Here is a 16,736-nt window from a genome sequence, read left to right on the forward strand (position 1 = left end):
CAAACTTCTTCTGTTTAAGAATGATGGAGACCACTGTGTTCTTGGGGACCTTCAATAACATCTTCTAAATATGTGAATGCGACCAATAAAAGGTGATTTAGTACAGTGTGCTGTATTTTTCCAATTTGAACATTTTCTTTTTGATTTCAGAACTGAGGTTAGGCCTACCCAGCTGAGATTATATGCAAGCTGCAAAAAAGCAGCAATGTGTCTTGTAAAAGACAGACTGATGAAATCAGTTGAATACTGATTTTGAATATAGATTTTTTTAGCATACCTGGCTGAGAAAGCTATCCGTAGAATATCAATTGTTCTGTCCTGCGGTTGCCTCATTTCAATCTATGGGTCTCTTATCAAGGTGATCATATCAGTTATGTGAAAAAATGTGATTTGTTTTTGTGGTTTCCTCATAGCACCCGCACCAAAACAAATGTTATTTGTCACATGCGCCGAATACAACCTTGAAATGCTTGCTCACAAACTCTTCCCATTGATGCAGATTAAAAAATAGTAAGACAAGGAATCAAATAAAATACACAATGGCACTAAATACAAGGAGTACCAGAACCAGATCAATGTGCAGAGATGTGAGGTATTTGAGGTAGATATGTACATGAAAGCAGAGTGACTAGACATCAGTATAGTTGAGGTATTTGAGGTAGATAGTTGAAGTCAGAAGTTTAATAAACACTTAGGTTGGAGTCATTAGACCTTGTTTTTCAACCACTCCACAAATTTCTTGTTAGCAACTATAGTTTTGGCAAGTCGGTTAGGACATCTACTTTGCATGATACACGTAATTTTTCCAACAATTATTTACAGACAGATTATTTCACTTGTAATTCACTGTATTCAGTGGATCAGTTGTTTACATACACAAAGTTGATTGCATATAAACAGTTTGGAAAATGCCAGATGATGATGTCATGACTTCAGAAGCTTATTGACATAATTTGAATCAATTGGAGGTGTACATGTGGATGTATTTCAAGGCCTACCTTCAAACTCTGTGCCTGTTTGCTTGACATTATGGGAAAATCAAAAGAAATCAACCAAGACCTCAGAATAAAATTGTATACCTCCACAAGTCTGGTTCAACCTTTTGGTAGCAATTTCCAAACACTTGAAGGTACCACGTTCATCTGTACAAACAATAGTATGCAAGTATAAACACCATGGGACCACGCAGCCGTCATACCGCTCAGGAAGGAGATGCGTTCTGTCTCCTAGAGATAAACGTACTTTGGTGCGAAAAGTGCAACTCAATCCCAGAACAACAGCAAAGGACCTTGTGAAGATGCTGGAGGAACGGGTACAAAAGTATCTATATCCACAGTAATTTAAGCCCTATATCTACAAAACCTGAAAGCCTGCACAGCAAGGAAGAAGCCACTGCTCCAATATCGCCATTAAAAAAGCCAGACTACGGTTTGCAACTGCACATGGGGACAAAGATCGTACTTTTTGGAGAAATGTTCTCTGGTCTGATGAAACAAAAATAGAACTGTTTGGCCATAATGACCATCATTATGTTTGGAGGGTAAAAGGGGAGGCTTGCAAGCCGAAGAACACCATCCCAACCGTGAAGCACGGGGGTGGCAGCATGTTGTGGGGGTGCTTTGCTGCAGGAGGGACTGGTGCACTTCACAAAATAGATGGCATCATGAGGGAGGAAAATTATGTGGATATATTGATGCAACATCTCAAGACATCAGTCAGGAAGTTAAAGCTTGGTCGCAAATGGGTCTTCCAAATGGACAATGACCGCAAGCATACTTCCAAAGTTGTGGCAAAGTGCCTTAAGGACAACAAAGTCAAGGTATTGGAGTGGCCATCACAAAGCCCTGACCTCAATCCCATAGAACATTTGTGGGCAGAACTGAAAAAGCGTGTGCGAGCAAGGAGGCCTACAAACCTGACCCAGTTACATCGGCTCTGTCAGGAGGAATGGGCAAAAATTCACCCAATTTATTGTGGGAAGCTTGTGGAAGGCTACCCAAAACGTTTGACCCAAATTAAACAATTCAAAGGCAATGCTACCAAATACTAAAATGAGTGTATGTACACTTCTGACCCACTGGGAATGTGATGAATGAAATAAAAGCTGACTGAAAATCATTGTCTCTACTATTATTCTGACATGTCACATTCTTCAAATAAAGTGGTGATCCTAATTGATCTAAGACAGAGAATTTTTACTAGGATTAAATGTCAGGAATTCTGAAAAACTGAGTTTGTATGTAAACTTCAGACTTCAACTGTATACATGAAGGCAGTATAAAGTGACTAGGCATCAGGATAGATGAGGTATTTGAGGTAGATATGTACATGAAGGCAGGGTAAAGTGACATCAGGATAGGTGGTGCTCAGGCTTTCACTCATGTGGTTTGTAGTTTCCTGAACTGGGTGACATTCTGTTTGTGCTCCAACCAACTCCTTGTTGTCTCAACAACGCAACAATGTACCTTAGTGATGGTGTTGAATGCTGTTCAAGCCGTGTGGTTGGAACCCAGGCTAGTGCAGGGGTGACCCTGGCCCTGTTGTGTTGCACTGTGGAATCTAGTATGTCTGGAATGGCCTCATTGCATTGACAGTATTTACACATTCATGCTATCCATCACTATAGCCCTAATCAGGAGCTGTCAAACCTAATCTATCGCCTGTTGTGTTTTCTCATCCACAGAGCAGAGAAAACAGAAGTTCTCAGCGATGACCTTCTACAGGTAAATAAATCATTACCTAGGCTACATTTTCTCATTTACTTTACCACAGGGTTCCCCAACTGGCCTGTGGGTGATTTTTATTTGGCACCCCATGTTTTCTGGAAATCTGTTCCAAAGTATTCCCACGCGTAATAAAGGGAGACGGTTTACACTGAGTGGACAAAACATTAGGAACACCTTCCTAATATTGAGTTGCACCCCTTTTGCCCTCAACAGCCTCAATTTGTCGGGGCATGGTACAAAGTGTCAAGCGTTCCTAAGGGATGCTGGCCCGTGTTGACTCCAATGCTTCCCTCAGTTGTCAAGTTGGCTGGATGTCCTTTTTGGTGGTAAACCATTCTTGATGCACAGAGGAAACTGTTGAGAGTGAAAACCCCAGCAGCGTTGCAGTTTTTGACACAAACCGGTGCGCCTGGCACCTACTACCATACCCTGTTCAAAGGCACTTCAATCTGTGGTCGTGCCCATTCATCCTCTGAATGGCACACATACACAATCCATGTCTCAAGGCTTAAAAATCCTTCTTTAACCTGTTTCCTCCCCTTCATCTACATTGATTGATTGAAGTGGATTGAACAATTGACATCAATAATGGATCATAGGTCAGTCTGTCATCCATAGAGCAGGTGTTCCTCATGTTTTGTTCACTCAGTGTATATAATTGTATATAATTGTATACAAATGTAAGCAAAGTTTGAAATTGTTTTATTCAAATATTGTTTCTGTTTGGGCTTCTTGCATTCAATTTGCAGTCTACAAATGATTTGTAATTATGTTCCATCCCCCTGACCATCAGCTCGAGTAAAAAAACAAACAGCCCGCAGCTAAATCTAGTTGTTGATCCCTGCTCTACCAACTCATTACATACTGTACCACAATCAATGGAACTGTAGAATCAGCATTGTGAATACAACAGGCTAAGCAGAGCCACAGATATTATCAGCTTCTTACATATATTGGTAACAAAACAAATTGTAACCACGTTCTGCCAGGAATTCTGATAATCCTTGGTACTAGTGGTGAAAATATGATGACTGTGTGTGTATATTCTATTCAATTCAGTTTGATACTCTGGGTTCCTCCAGTGCTATTCTCAGTCTGGTTCCCAGGGAAATAGGCAACCCATTTTAGAGACAGCAGGTGGAGTTCCTCAGAATTCCGGTTGCTCAGGGAAGACATTCTATACACTCAAAACACATTATTTCTGTCATTCCGGAATGTTATTTTGTTTTCCTCTGCCCCACTTGAAGTCAGAGAGGGCGTGTGTGTACACAAACGACGCTACTGAAGAGACAGTCTCCTGCTGTTGCTTCAAGACCTTTTTCTCTTAGTCACATTCGATAAATAGCATGTGGTTGACTGAAGAGAAAAGTATACTGGAAGGAAACAGTCATGGGACCCACACACAGCACTTTGCACGACCGTGTTCTATTTAGATGCATTGTGAGACGTTGTCATGGAAGGAGGGAGTGTCTGTCCAACAAAGATTAGGAATAGCTGCTACTGAGGTGAGGACACTTTATAGTAGCTGACAGTTGACTCTGTTTTGCGTGAGACTTTCCTTTATCAACCTTCCATGGCCCACTGTGATTTTAGACTCCTGTCTTCCAAATATCTCTCATGCTGCCATGTCAGTCTGAGAACCCACTGTTGGATCACTCAACTGTCCATGGAAGCACTGGAGGCAGGTGCTCTATCACCACAGATCAGTTTTTTGCTTCAGCCAACTCCTGTCTCTAGTGCTTGTTGTTATGCCTTCCATGTTTGCCTGCTGTTAATGAATGGCATGCATAAGAGGCATTTTTTAAAGTGGTCAACAGCGCAAACAGATGAGGCATCCATGCCAGTGTCTTATTCTTAGTCCCATCTGCCTGCCATCACAACACCTGGTCCTCCATGGTGGATTCATGGCATCCCATAATTCCTCTGCTAGCCCAGCTGTCCATATAGCCACATAGCTCAGCTTCCACAGGGGCACCATTTATATCCCAGGCTGCCTGAGGCCACAAAACCCTGCATACACTACATGACCAAAAGTCACACATCTCATTCCAAAATCATGGGCATTAATTTGGAGTTGGACCCCCTTTGCTGTTATAACAGCCTCCACTCTTCTGGGAAGGCTTTCCACTAGATGTTGGCGCATTGCTGCGGAGACCTGCTCCATTCAACCACAAGCGTTAGTGAGTACGGGCAATTAGGCCTGGCTCGCAGTCTGCCTTCCAATTCATCCTAAAGGTGTTCTATAGGGTAGAGGTCAGGGCTCTGCAGGCCAGTCAAGTTATTCCACACCGATCTCGACAGACCATTTCTATATGGACCTCGCTTTGTGCACAGGGGCATTGTCATGATGAAACAGGAAAGGGCCTTCCCCAAACTGTTGCCACAAAGTTGGAAGCACAGAATCTTCTAGAATGTCATTGTATGCTGTAGCGTTAACATTTCCCTTCACTGGAACTAAGGAGCCTTGCCCAAACCATGAAAAACAGCCCCAGACCATTATTCCTCCACCACACTTTACAGTTGGTGCTATGCATTGGGGCAGGTAGTGTTCTCCTGGTATCCCCCAAACCCAGATTTGTCCGTCGGACTGCCAGATGGTGAAGCGTGATTCATCACTCCAGAGAACGCGTTTCCACTGCTCCAGAGTCCAATGGCATTGCGCATGGTGAACTTAGGCTTGTGTGCGGCTGCTCGGTCACGAAAACCCATTTCATGAAGCTCCCGGCAAACAGTTATTGTGCTGATCTTGCTTCCAGAGGCAGTTTGTAACTCTGTAGTGGGTGGTCCCGTTCTGTCAACTTATGTGGCCTACCACTGTGCTGTTGATGCTCCTAGACGTTTCCACTTCACAGTAGCAAAACTTACAGTTTATAGCAGGGCAGACATTTGACTTGTTGGAAAGGTGGCATCCTATGGCGGTGCCACGTTGAAAGCCACTGAGCTCTTCAGTACGGGCCATTGTAATGCCAATGTTTGTCTATGGAGATTGCATGGCTGTGTGCTCAATTTTATACACCTGTCAGCAACGGGTGTGGCTGAAATAGCCAAATCCATCATTTGAAAGGATGTCTACATACTTTTGTATATATAGTGTAGTTCTCACGCACTCCAGAGAAAGTTTACTGTAATTTGTTCAATGGCTCTGTGTGATGATGGCTCTGGCATTTTGTTATCTACAGTGGGGCAAAAAAAGTATTTAGTCAGCCACCAATTGTGCAAGTTCTCCCACTTCAAAAGATGAGAGAGGCCTGTAATTTTCATCATAGGTACACTTCAACTATGACAGACAAAATGAGAGAAAAAATCCAGAAAATCACATTGTAGGATTTTTTTATTAATTTATTTGCAAATTATGGTGGAAAATAAGTATTTGGTCACCTACAAACAAGCAAGATTTCTGGCTCTCACAGACCTGTAACTTCTTCTTTAAGAGGCTCCTCTGTCCTCCACTCGTTACCTGAATTAATGGCACCTGTTTGAACTTGTTATCAGTATAAAAGAAACCTGTCCACAACCTCAAACAGTCACACTCCAAACTCCACTATGGCCAAGACCAAAGAGCTGTCAAAGGACACCAGAAACAAAATTGTAGACCTGCACCAGGCTGGGAAGACTGAATCTGCAATAGGTAAGCAGCTTGGCTTGAAGAAATCAACTGTGGGAGCAATTATTAGGAAATGGAAGACATACAAGACCACTGATAATCTCCCTCGATCTGGGGCTCCACGCAAGAGCTCACCCCGTGGGGTCAAAATGATCACAAGAACGGTGAGCAAAAATCCCAGAACCACACAGGGGGACCTAGTGAATGACCTGCAAAGAGCTGGGACCAAAGTAACAAAGCCTACCATCAGTAACACACTACGCCGCCAGGGACTCAAATCCTGCAGTGCCAGACGTGTCCCCCTGCTTAAGCCAGTACATGTCCAGGCCCATCTGAAGTTTGCTAGAGAGCATTTGGATGGGAGAATGTCATATGGTCAGATGAAACCAAAATATAACTCTTTGGTAAAAACTCAACTCGTTGTGTTTGGAGGACAAAGAATGCTGAGTTGCATCCAAAGAACACCATACCTACTGTGAAGCATGGGGGTGGAAACATCATGCTTTGGGGCTGTTTTTCTGCAAAGGGACCAGGACGAATGATCCGTGTAAAGGAAAGAATGAATGGGGCCATGTATCGTGAGATTTTGAGTGAAAACCTCCTTCCATCAGCAAGGGCATTGAAGATGAAACGTGGCTGCGTCTTTCAGCATGACAATGATCCCAAACACTCTGCCCGGGCAACGAAGGAGTGACTTCGTAAGAAGCATTTCAAGGTCCTGGAGTGGCCTAGCCAGTCTCCAGATCTCAACCCCATAGAAAATCTTTGGAGGGAGTTGAAAGTCTGTGTTGCCCAGCAACAGCCCCAAAACATCACTGCTCTAGAGGAGATATGCATGGAGGAATGGGCCAAAATACCAGCAACAGTGTGTGAAAACCTTGTGAAGACTTACAGAAAATGTTTGACCTCTGTCATTGCCAACAAAGGGTATATAACAAAGTATTGAGATAAACTTTTGTTATTGACCAAATACTTATTTTCCACCATAATTTGCAAATAAATTCATAAAAAATCCTACAATGTGATTTTCAGGATTTTTTTCTCATTTTGTCTGTCATAGTTGAAGTGTACCTAGGATGAAAATTACAGGCCTCTCATCTTTTTAAGTGGGAGAACTTGCACAATTGGTGGCTGACTAAATACTTTTTTGCCCCACTGTATAATGGGGAGGCTTCCTGAGCTCTTTCCAGTCCGGATTCTGCTTTAGCCAATTATAGCTGTCTCCTTTACTCTGTCAGGAACGAGAAACCAACCTGGTTACCAAGCAAGCTTAGACTGACTTCAAAACAACAATAAATTATATTCACAATCGAGGAAATCTGGGTACTACAACCCTCTTCTATGTTGTTTACTACTGTTTGTGTTTAGACACAGACTTGCTCTCACACCCGTTCTCTGGCTAGCCGTGCCGTGTGCTTGTCTGGACATCTTATCAGTCCTGGCACAAACACACTGGTCAGTCACATTACAGTGGGGATTCCCTGCTCAGTGGATGTGTCATAGACCAAACTAGGCTCTGAGCTGATCAGTTAGCCAGACAGAAGTTGTTGTACTCTTTCAGATCCTTCTGGTCTGTTTGTTTGTCTGTTTAGTCCTTTGTCTTCAGTCTCTTTTGATGTCTCTCTGTGGGATGTCACTGTCTGGGAAGTCTGTCTGTGTGGGAGGTCAGTCCCTGTGTATGATGTTGGGGTGAGTGTGTTATGTCTGCGTGTAAGAATGTGATGGTAAAGAGAAAGCGACAGTGGCACCCCTGGCGCCATGTAATCAAAAACACACACACATCCCCAGGATCTCCTCCCGTAGAGAAGAATGAGGTGGAACTCCAGTCAGAGGAATCCCCTGTTCCTGTGCCATGTGCTAACAGGGCCCAGCCCGAACCCACAGCGTTCCCCGTTCCTGTGAAGGAGGCAGGATACCCCCTCCACACTGTCTGACCCAAGAGAGCGTGGGAGAGCGGTAGAGAGAGCGGTGTGGAGGAATCAGCCGTTGGAATTCTTGAGTTCGAGTTCTGTTTTAGTAACACAATTGTCATGGTTTCTGTTGATCTGTTCTGACAGTCTGTCCCCTGGTTGCTCCGTACATCTGTCTGTCTGCCCTATTCCCAAAGGCATTGTACTGAGCTGTCAATTTCTCCTCCCTCCCTCCCCCTCTAGTTTTCTGTGCAGGTGCATTTTTAGTATTACATCCTTGCTCATTTTTAAAACAGACACTCCATGTTCCAGACTGGGCATGTTCTGTACCTCAGACACTCCATGTTCCAGACTGGGCATGTTCTGTACCTCAGACACTCCATGTTCCAGACTGGGCATGTTCTGTACCTCAGACACTCCATGATCCAGACTGGGCATGTTCTGTACCTCAGACACTCCATGTTCCAGACTGGGCATGTTCTGTACCTCAGACACTCCATGTTCCAGACTGGGCATGTTCTGTACCTCAGACACTCCATGTTCCAGACTGGCAACAAATAGCATAACAATGGTCTAAAGAACTGTTTGAAAAATACATTTCTATGTAGTTTGTTAGACAGATTGCAGACAACACTTTGGAAGTTGCCATACAGTTTCACCATCTGACAGCTGTACAAGGCTGGCCTAGTTCCTCTGCAGTATGAAGTAGTTTTCTGCCCTGGCTTCAGAGTGCTGTGAAATCACAATTTCAGAGCATTCATCTGCCCTTTTAATGCTTCAAACAGCAGTAACAGCCCAGCAACAGTCTCCATGAAGACGCTTCCAATGAGTCATCCGTTTCATAGAAAACGTTCCTATGTTGTCCAGCTGGGAGCGGCCGGTATCATTCAAGCCTGACCTTTGACCTCCATGTAGCTGACTGGACTTCAATGAAGCGGCCGTCAACAGGCAGGGATGAGGGAGATTAGAGGAATATACACTGCTCAAAAAAATAAAGGGAACACTAAAATAACACATCCTAGATCTGAATGAAATATTCTTATTAAATACTTTTTTCTTTACATAGTTGAATGTGCTGACAACAAAATCACACAAAAATGATCAATGGAAATCTCATTTATCAACCCATGGACGTCTGGATTTGGAGTCACACTCAAAATTGAAGAGGAAAACCACACTACAGGCTGATCCAACTTTGATGTAATGTCCTTAAAACAAGTCAAAATGAGGCTCAGTAGTGTGTGTGGCCTCCACGTGCCTGTATGACCTCCCTACAACGCCTGAGCATGCTCCTGATGAGGTGGCGGATGGTCTCCTGAGGGATCTCCTCCCAGACCTGGACAGTCTGTGGTGCATCCATTGGTGGATGGAGCGAGACATTATGTCCCAGATGTGTTCAATTGGATTCAGGTCTGGGGAACGGGCGGGCCAGTCCATAGCATCAATGCCTTCCTCTTGCTGACACACTCCAGCCACATGAACTGCTGACACTCCAGCCACATGAGGTCTAGCATTTTCTTGCATTAGGAGAAACCCAGGGCCAACCGCACCAGCATATGGTCTCACAAGGGGTCTGAGGATCTCATCTCGGTACCTAATGGCAGTCAGGCTACCTCTGGCGAGCACATATAGGGCTGTGCGGCCCCCCAAAGAAATGCCACCCCACACCAGGACTGACCCACCGCCAAACCGGTCATGCTGGAGGATGTTGCAGGCAGCAGAACGTTCTCCACTGCGTCTCCAGACTCTGTCACGTCTGTCACGTGCTCAGTGTGAACCTGCTTTCATCTGTGAAGAGCACAGGGCGCGAATTTGCCAATCTTGGTGTTCTCTGGCAAATGCCAAACGTCCTGCACGGTGTTAGGCTTTAAGCACAAACCCCACCTGTGGACGTCGGGCCCTCATACTACCCTCATGGAGTCCGTTTCTGACCGTTTGAGCAGACACATGCACATCTGTGGCCTGCTGGAGGTCATTTTGCAGGGCTCTGGCAGTGCTCCTCCTGCTCCTCCTTGCACAAAGGCGGAGGTAGCGGTCCTGCTGCTGGGTTGTTGCCCTCCTACGGCCTCCTCCACGTCTCCTGATGTACTGGCCTGTCTCCTGGCCTCCATGCTCTGGACACTACACTGACAGACACAGCAAACCTTCTTGCCACAGCTCGCATTGATGTGCCATCCTGGATGAGCTGCACTACCTGAGTCACTTGTGTGGGTTGTAGACTCCGTCTCATGCTACCACTAGAGTGAAAGCACCGCCAGCATTCAAAAGTGACCAAAACATCAGCCAGGAAGCATAGGAACTGAGAAGTGGTCTGTGGTCACCACCTGCAGAACCACTCCTTTATTGGGGGTGTCTTGCTAATTGCCTATAATTTCCATCTGTTGTCTATTCCATTTGCACAACAGCATGTGAAATTTATTGTCAATCAGTGTTGCTTCCTAAGTGGACAGTTTGATTTCACAGAAGTGTGATTGACTTGGAGTTACATTGTGTTGTTTAAGTGTTCCCTTTATTTTTTTGAGCAGTGTAGTTACATGTCAACACCATTCATTCTACTGGACAGAGTTGTCAGAGGACCAAAGGGGCTGAGAAAGAGGGATCAGTGTAGTTACATGTCAATACCATTCATTCTACTGGACAGAGTTGTCAGAGGACCAAAAGGGCTGAGAAAGAGGGATCAGTGTAGTTACATGTCAACACCATTCATTCTACTGGACAGAGTTGTCAGAGGACCAAAGGGGCTGAGAAAGAGGGATCAGTGTAGTTACATGTCAACACCATTCATTCTACTGGACAGAGTTGTCAGAGGACCAACAGGGCTGAGAAAGAGGGATCAGTGTAGTTACATGTCAACACCATTCATTCTACTGGACAGAGTTGTCAGAGGACCAAAAGGGCTGAGAAAGAGGGATCAGTGTAGTTCTAACCTACAGGCATAACCCTTCAACTCAGTGTCCCTAGGAACTGTCTTCTGCGCCACAGCAGTGCGGAACATATTGGATTCCTAACCTTGTTACACTATGAAACACAAGACGATGCATTTAATCATTCAACATCCGGGTTTTATGAAAATCGTTTCCAGTGTCTATAGCCTGTAGCTGCTTTACCAACGAGTTGTATACTACATCACAGTAAAGATCTGTCTGTATGTAAGTGGTCGTTTGTCGTGCACAGATTGAGCGGCGCATGGAGATGGTACGTGTGGTCTCCCACAACACACACAAGAGGATGGTCACGTGTCTGCAGGGCCACATTGGCACCGACGCAGAGAAGAGACATGTAAGTACAGGTATCATTAACATTATTCCTGACCAAATTGTCTGAATCACTAGATCAAAGATAAGAATATATTTAGGATTTATTTCCCATTAACTCTTCACCTACCTGATTAACACTAGATTACCCTACCCCATTGAAAATATTGTTCTATATCAGCAATTTGTGTTTTTTTTGTTTACCTCATGATCCAACATGTACAATTGTGTCAATGCCAGTCCGTACCATGCCCATACACAGGAAATGGTCAGGTAAAAAGACATGTTTACTTTCTCATAGCTACAGCTCTGCTCAACCCTCCTTCCATGTATTTCAGTACAGCTTTATGGGAATAGAAAGGGATGATGAGACATCATACGGTGTCTAGTTGTTACAGTATGTCAAATTAGCTCTTAATATCACAATAACTGTAACATCCTCATTCTTTCTACTGTTCTATATTGTCCAACTTAATGAAAATGGACTTTCCATTGATAAACCCTCAAAAGGAAAGCACTAGAAACTTCTTGTTGGTGCCTCCGTTGGTGTCTAATAGATGTATACATATCTCTTTTCCCTTTCTACAAACACACACCACAGAAAAAGCTTCCTCTGACAGCGCTGTCTCAAGCCATGGTGGACGGAGGCAGTCAGCTGGGAGAGGAGTCTCTGATTGGGTGAGTGAGGGTGAATTGACAGGTTAGACAACCAATCGTCTGTCTGACACTGTGGTTATATGGAACAGATGAACCCTAGAGAGATGGAGAATATGTGGCTAACAAACTGACCCAATTATTATCAGCGGTCTTTTCAGTCATTTCTTGTTTTTGTGGAGGATCAGAAAGTGTCTAGTGTGGATGTCTATCCACATAATGAGGATGTTTGCCAGACTGATTCTCCATTTAACAGAACGAGCTACATTGTTGCCTTGTTCGCATAGTAAGACAGTGACAGAAACAGACAGGCACTCAGACTAGAGGATGTAGAAACTACCCAGAGATTTACTGTTACTGTCTGCTTTTAGGAGGAAGTGAATCTATCTCATTTGACAACTTGCCAATGTTTAATATGATGTATTTGTGGATGCGGAATGATGGATGTGTATGGAAGGTACTGTCAAAGGTGATGAATGGGACATGTACAGTACCAGTCAAAAGTTTGGACATACACTATTTTTACTACTTTCTACATTGTAGAATAATAGTAGTAACCAAAAAAGTGTTAAACAAATCCAAATATATTTGAGATTCTTCAAAATAGCCACACCTTGATGACAGCTTTGCACACTCTTGGCATTCTCTCAACCAGCATGAGTTGAGGTGGTCACCTGGAATGAGGTGGTCACCTGGAATGCATTTCAATTAACTGGTGTGCCTTGTTTGAAAGTTAATTTATGGATTTTCTTTCCTTAATGCGTTTGAGCCAATCAGTTGTGTTGTGACAAGGTAGGGGTGGTATACACAAGAGCTACGATTAAACTGGGTCTCATGAGGACCGCCACAGGAAAGGAAGACCCAGAGCTGCAGAGAATAAGTTCATTAGTTACCAGCCTCAGAAAACGCAGCACAAATAATTGCTTCACAGAGTTCAAGTAACAGATACATCTCAACATCAACAGTTCAGAGGAGACTGTGTGAATCAGGCCTTCATGGTCGAATTGCTGCAAAGAAACCACTACTAAAGGACACTAATAAGAAGAAGAGACTTGCTTGGGCCAAGAAACACAAGCAATGGACATTAGACTGGTGGACATCTGTCCTTTGGTCTGATGAGTCAAAAGATGAGATTTTTGGTTCCAACTGCCGTGTCTTTTGAGACACAAAGTAGGTGAACGGATCATCTCCGCATGTGTAGTTCCCACCGTGAAGCATGGAGGAGGAGTTGTGATGGTGTCGGGGTGCTTTGCTGGTGACGCTGTCTGTGATTTATTTAGAATGTAAGACACACTTTCTGCAGTGATACGCCTTCCCATCTGGTTTGCACTTAGTGGGACTATCATTTGTTTTTCAACAGGACAATGACCCAACACACCTCCAGGCTGTGTAAAGGCTATTTGACCAAGACTGAGAGTGATTGACTGTTGCAGCAGATGTCCTGGCCCCTACAATCACCCGATGTCAACCCAATTGAGATGGTTTGGGATGAATTGGACTGCAGAGTGAAGGAAAGGCAGGCAACAAGTGTTCAGCATATGTGGGAATTCCTTCAAGACTGTTGGAAAAGCATTACAGGTGAAGCTGGTTGAGAGAATACCAAGAGTGTGCAGAGCTGTCATTAATGCAAAGGGCGGCTACTTTGAAGAATCAAAAATGTATTTTGATTTGTTTAGCACTTTTATTTTGGTTACTACATGATCCCATACGTGTTATTTCATAGTGTTGATGTCTTCACTATTATTTTACAATATAGAAAAGGGTAAAAATAAAGAAAAAACTGAAAAAGTAGGTGTATCCAAACTTTTGACTGGTACTGTAGATGACCCTCTGCAGTTATTCGTCATTATTTTGTAGGACAGTAATGGTGACATCTGACCCCGATAGCTCTTCCTGTGGCATCTGAATAACCTTTGACCTGTGTGTGTGTGTGTCTCCTCCTGACAGGAAAATGATGGAGGTGTGTGGGGAGGCAGAGAACAGGCTGGCGTCAGAGCTGCTGCAGCATGAGGTTCAGATAGAGAAAGACGTGCTAGACCCCCTCAACCAGCTAGCAGAGGTGAGGAGGAGATATTGAGTGCCTTATTCCATCCAAACCTCTATAAAGAGTATCCAATATTTAGTCAAAACCATTCTAACTCCATCATAAATAATTGAGTCAATATTCAGTGTGTATTTGGAAAAGTGCCATACGTACTTAACAGATGTGAACATCCATATTCTCAGGTGGACATTCCCAACATCCTCAAACAGAGGAAGCAGCTAGCCAGGCTAGTTCTTGACTATGATTCTGCCAGAGCGAGGTGAGCCTGTGTACATGTATCACCTTTATTAACATTTAGAATGTGCTAGAACATGTTTTAAAGTGTATAACAACGTTCTAACCTGATCTGCGGTCTACCCCTTCCAGGTGGTTGCAGGCAACCAAGTCGATAATCTCAGGAACAAACACTCAAGCACTGACGGCCAAGGCAGACCTGCTCAAAGAGGAGGTGGATGAAGCTATGAATAAAATGGAACTGTGCAAGGTAAGGCCTTAAATGGATAAATCACCCCACAGTTAAGTTTGACTGACGCTCTGCTATATGAATTAGGATAAATCACAGGCCTCAATCCCAGATGAATGGTAGTTGCGCACATGAGAAGAAGAGGAAGTGACACTATGGAAAGTTTTGACAGATGAAGGTAAGGACAGAAATGGACATTCCATGCCCAGTACCGTTATAGCTGTTTGATTTAGGAAGAAGGAATGCCCAGTCAGCTGTGTGTGCGTGCCTCTCTCTCTGCGAAGTGCTGCGGACTGAGAGTATTGTGTGTATTGAGTTAGTTTGAGTTAGTGGTGTGTGTCAGGTCTTCTGTCCAGGAAGCTACATGATTCAGTGTTTTCCTTCCTCTGCGCTCCAGGCCTGTTCAGCCCTGCTCTACACTGCTACTATACCCTGGCCCTGTCAACAGCAGACAGATTTATGAGTCACTGTGGAAGGCTTAATGACCCTACCCAGCACTAACACTAACAGAGCTGCCACCTGAAATACATTGATTGGATTTTGAGACCAGAGAGGTGGATGGGTTTAGGTCGATATTAAACAGGCAGTAATTTGCCTTTTATAGTGAAATTACTGTTGATGGAGCACATGTTTAAGTCCTGAGAGTTGGTCCTTCTCTGCCATCTGCTTCTAATGATCTCGTCTGCTCCTCTCTCTCAGGATCAACTGGCTGCAGACATGTACAATTTCTTCTCAAAGGAAGGGGACTATGCCTGCTACTACGTAATGGTGAATCAGCGTGTGTGTGTGGGAATGTTCATAGCTGTTGGGTGACTGGTGAACAGTTGGTTTGTTGTTCCTCTCATTGTTGACTGACTCTTTCTTTTTTCTTTTTCTCGCCTCTCTCTCGCTCACCTTTTCTCTCTCCCTCGCTCTCCTTTTCTCTCTCCCTCGCTCTCCTTTTCTCTCTCCCTCGCTCTCCTTTTCTCTCTCCCTCGCTCTCCTTTTCTCTCTCCCTCGCTCTCCTTTTCTCTCTCCCTCGCTCTCCTTTTCTCTCTCCCTCGCTCTCCTTTTCTCTCTCCCTCGCTCTCCTTTTCTCTCTCCCTCGCTCTCCCTCGCTCTCCTTTTCTCTCTCTCTCGCTCACCTTTTCTCTCTCTCTCGCTCACCTTTTCTCTCTCTCTCGCTCTCCTTTTCTCTCTCCCTCGCTCTCCTTTTCTCTCTCCCACGCTCTCCTTTTCTCTCTCCCTCGCTCTCCTTTTCTCTCTCCCTCACTCTCGTTTTCTCTCTCCCTCGCTCTCCTTTTCGCTCGCTCTCCCTCTTCCACACTGTTCCGTTGTGTTCCCAGCTCTTAGAGGCCCAAGCTGATTACCATAGAAAATCTCTGACTGTCCTCGAGAGTGTCCTGCCAACCATACAAGCACAGCAAGGTACACTATACTCCAGGTGCAGTACAGCCCAGTTCCCCTCTCCCTGTGCTGGTTGAAGTTGCCCAGAAGTTATCCTCCTCCGATCCTGTCCTACTCCCCTCTAAAATCCCTCTCAGCGAGATACAGACCAGTCCTCACCACCTCCTTCTAAAAACTTCTCTATTTCTCGTCACAGGCTCTTTTTTTCCTCAGACCTATAAAGGTTTAACTGAGCGTGACACAGGAACTCTGTCCATTAGTACCGTGATGATATTGTTGGGTCAGGCTAAAGTCTTAAGTTATCATCTAGGTCTGGGCCAGGTATCCCAAACGGGTGTATGCCCGACAGCATTATTTTATTTTATTTTCAAACAGTACATTTATATTTTCCAACGGGCCTATACATTTGGGTGAGGGTTTTTTCTCGCCTGAGTAGCCTCGTTTCACTGCCAAAAATAAAATTAAACCATTGAGTGTTCAGTGAAATAACAACCATGTCAAATACAGGTAGCCTAGTCAAATTATTAACATCCAATCACATGAACCGTTACTCTCTCGTGGGAATTCCGCTAATGGTCTGTATGTAGCCAAACGTAGCTGCTGCTCATGTTGGTATCTATACTGATGGTGTAAAAGCCATGACAGGAGACATAGTGGAGTGGTAACGTGTGTGCAAGCAGTTGCTCCCGGTGCAG

At 44.3% G+C, this 16,736-nt stretch overlaps 1 protein-coding gene across 6 annotated transcripts in view; it reads left to right on the forward strand.

Annotated features, from left to right (window-relative positions):
* Window positions 1-16,736, forward strand: part of LOC110502898 (rho GTPase-activating protein 17) — a 52,261-nt gene that overhangs the window by 16,581 nt on the left and 18,944 nt on the right. For all 6 annotated transcript variants that reach the window (XM_036960659.1, XM_036960661.1, XM_036960662.1 and 3 more), the window contains exons 2-9: window positions 2,684-2,723; window positions 11,415-11,519; window positions 12,096-12,172; window positions 14,096-14,207; window positions 14,375-14,451; window positions 14,559-14,676; window positions 15,355-15,423; window positions 15,981-16,062. In XM_036960659.1, the coding sequence (XP_036816554.1) occupies window positions 11,427-11,519; window positions 12,096-12,172; window positions 14,096-14,207; window positions 14,375-14,451; window positions 14,559-14,676; window positions 15,355-15,423; window positions 15,981-16,062 (628 nt within the window). In that variant the 5' untranslated portion in view covers window positions 2,684-2,723; window positions 11,415-11,426. The remainder of the gene's footprint in view (window positions 1-2,683; window positions 2,724-11,414; window positions 11,520-12,095; window positions 12,173-14,095; window positions 14,208-14,374; window positions 14,452-14,558; window positions 14,677-15,354; window positions 15,424-15,980; window positions 16,063-16,736) is intronic.

Source organism: Oncorhynchus mykiss, chromosome 23, assembly GCF_013265735.2.
Source record: "Oncorhynchus mykiss isolate Arlee chromosome 23, USDA_OmykA_1.1, whole genome shotgun sequence".
Lineage (NCBI taxonomy): Eukaryota > Metazoa > Chordata > Actinopteri > Salmoniformes > Salmonidae > Oncorhynchus > Oncorhynchus mykiss.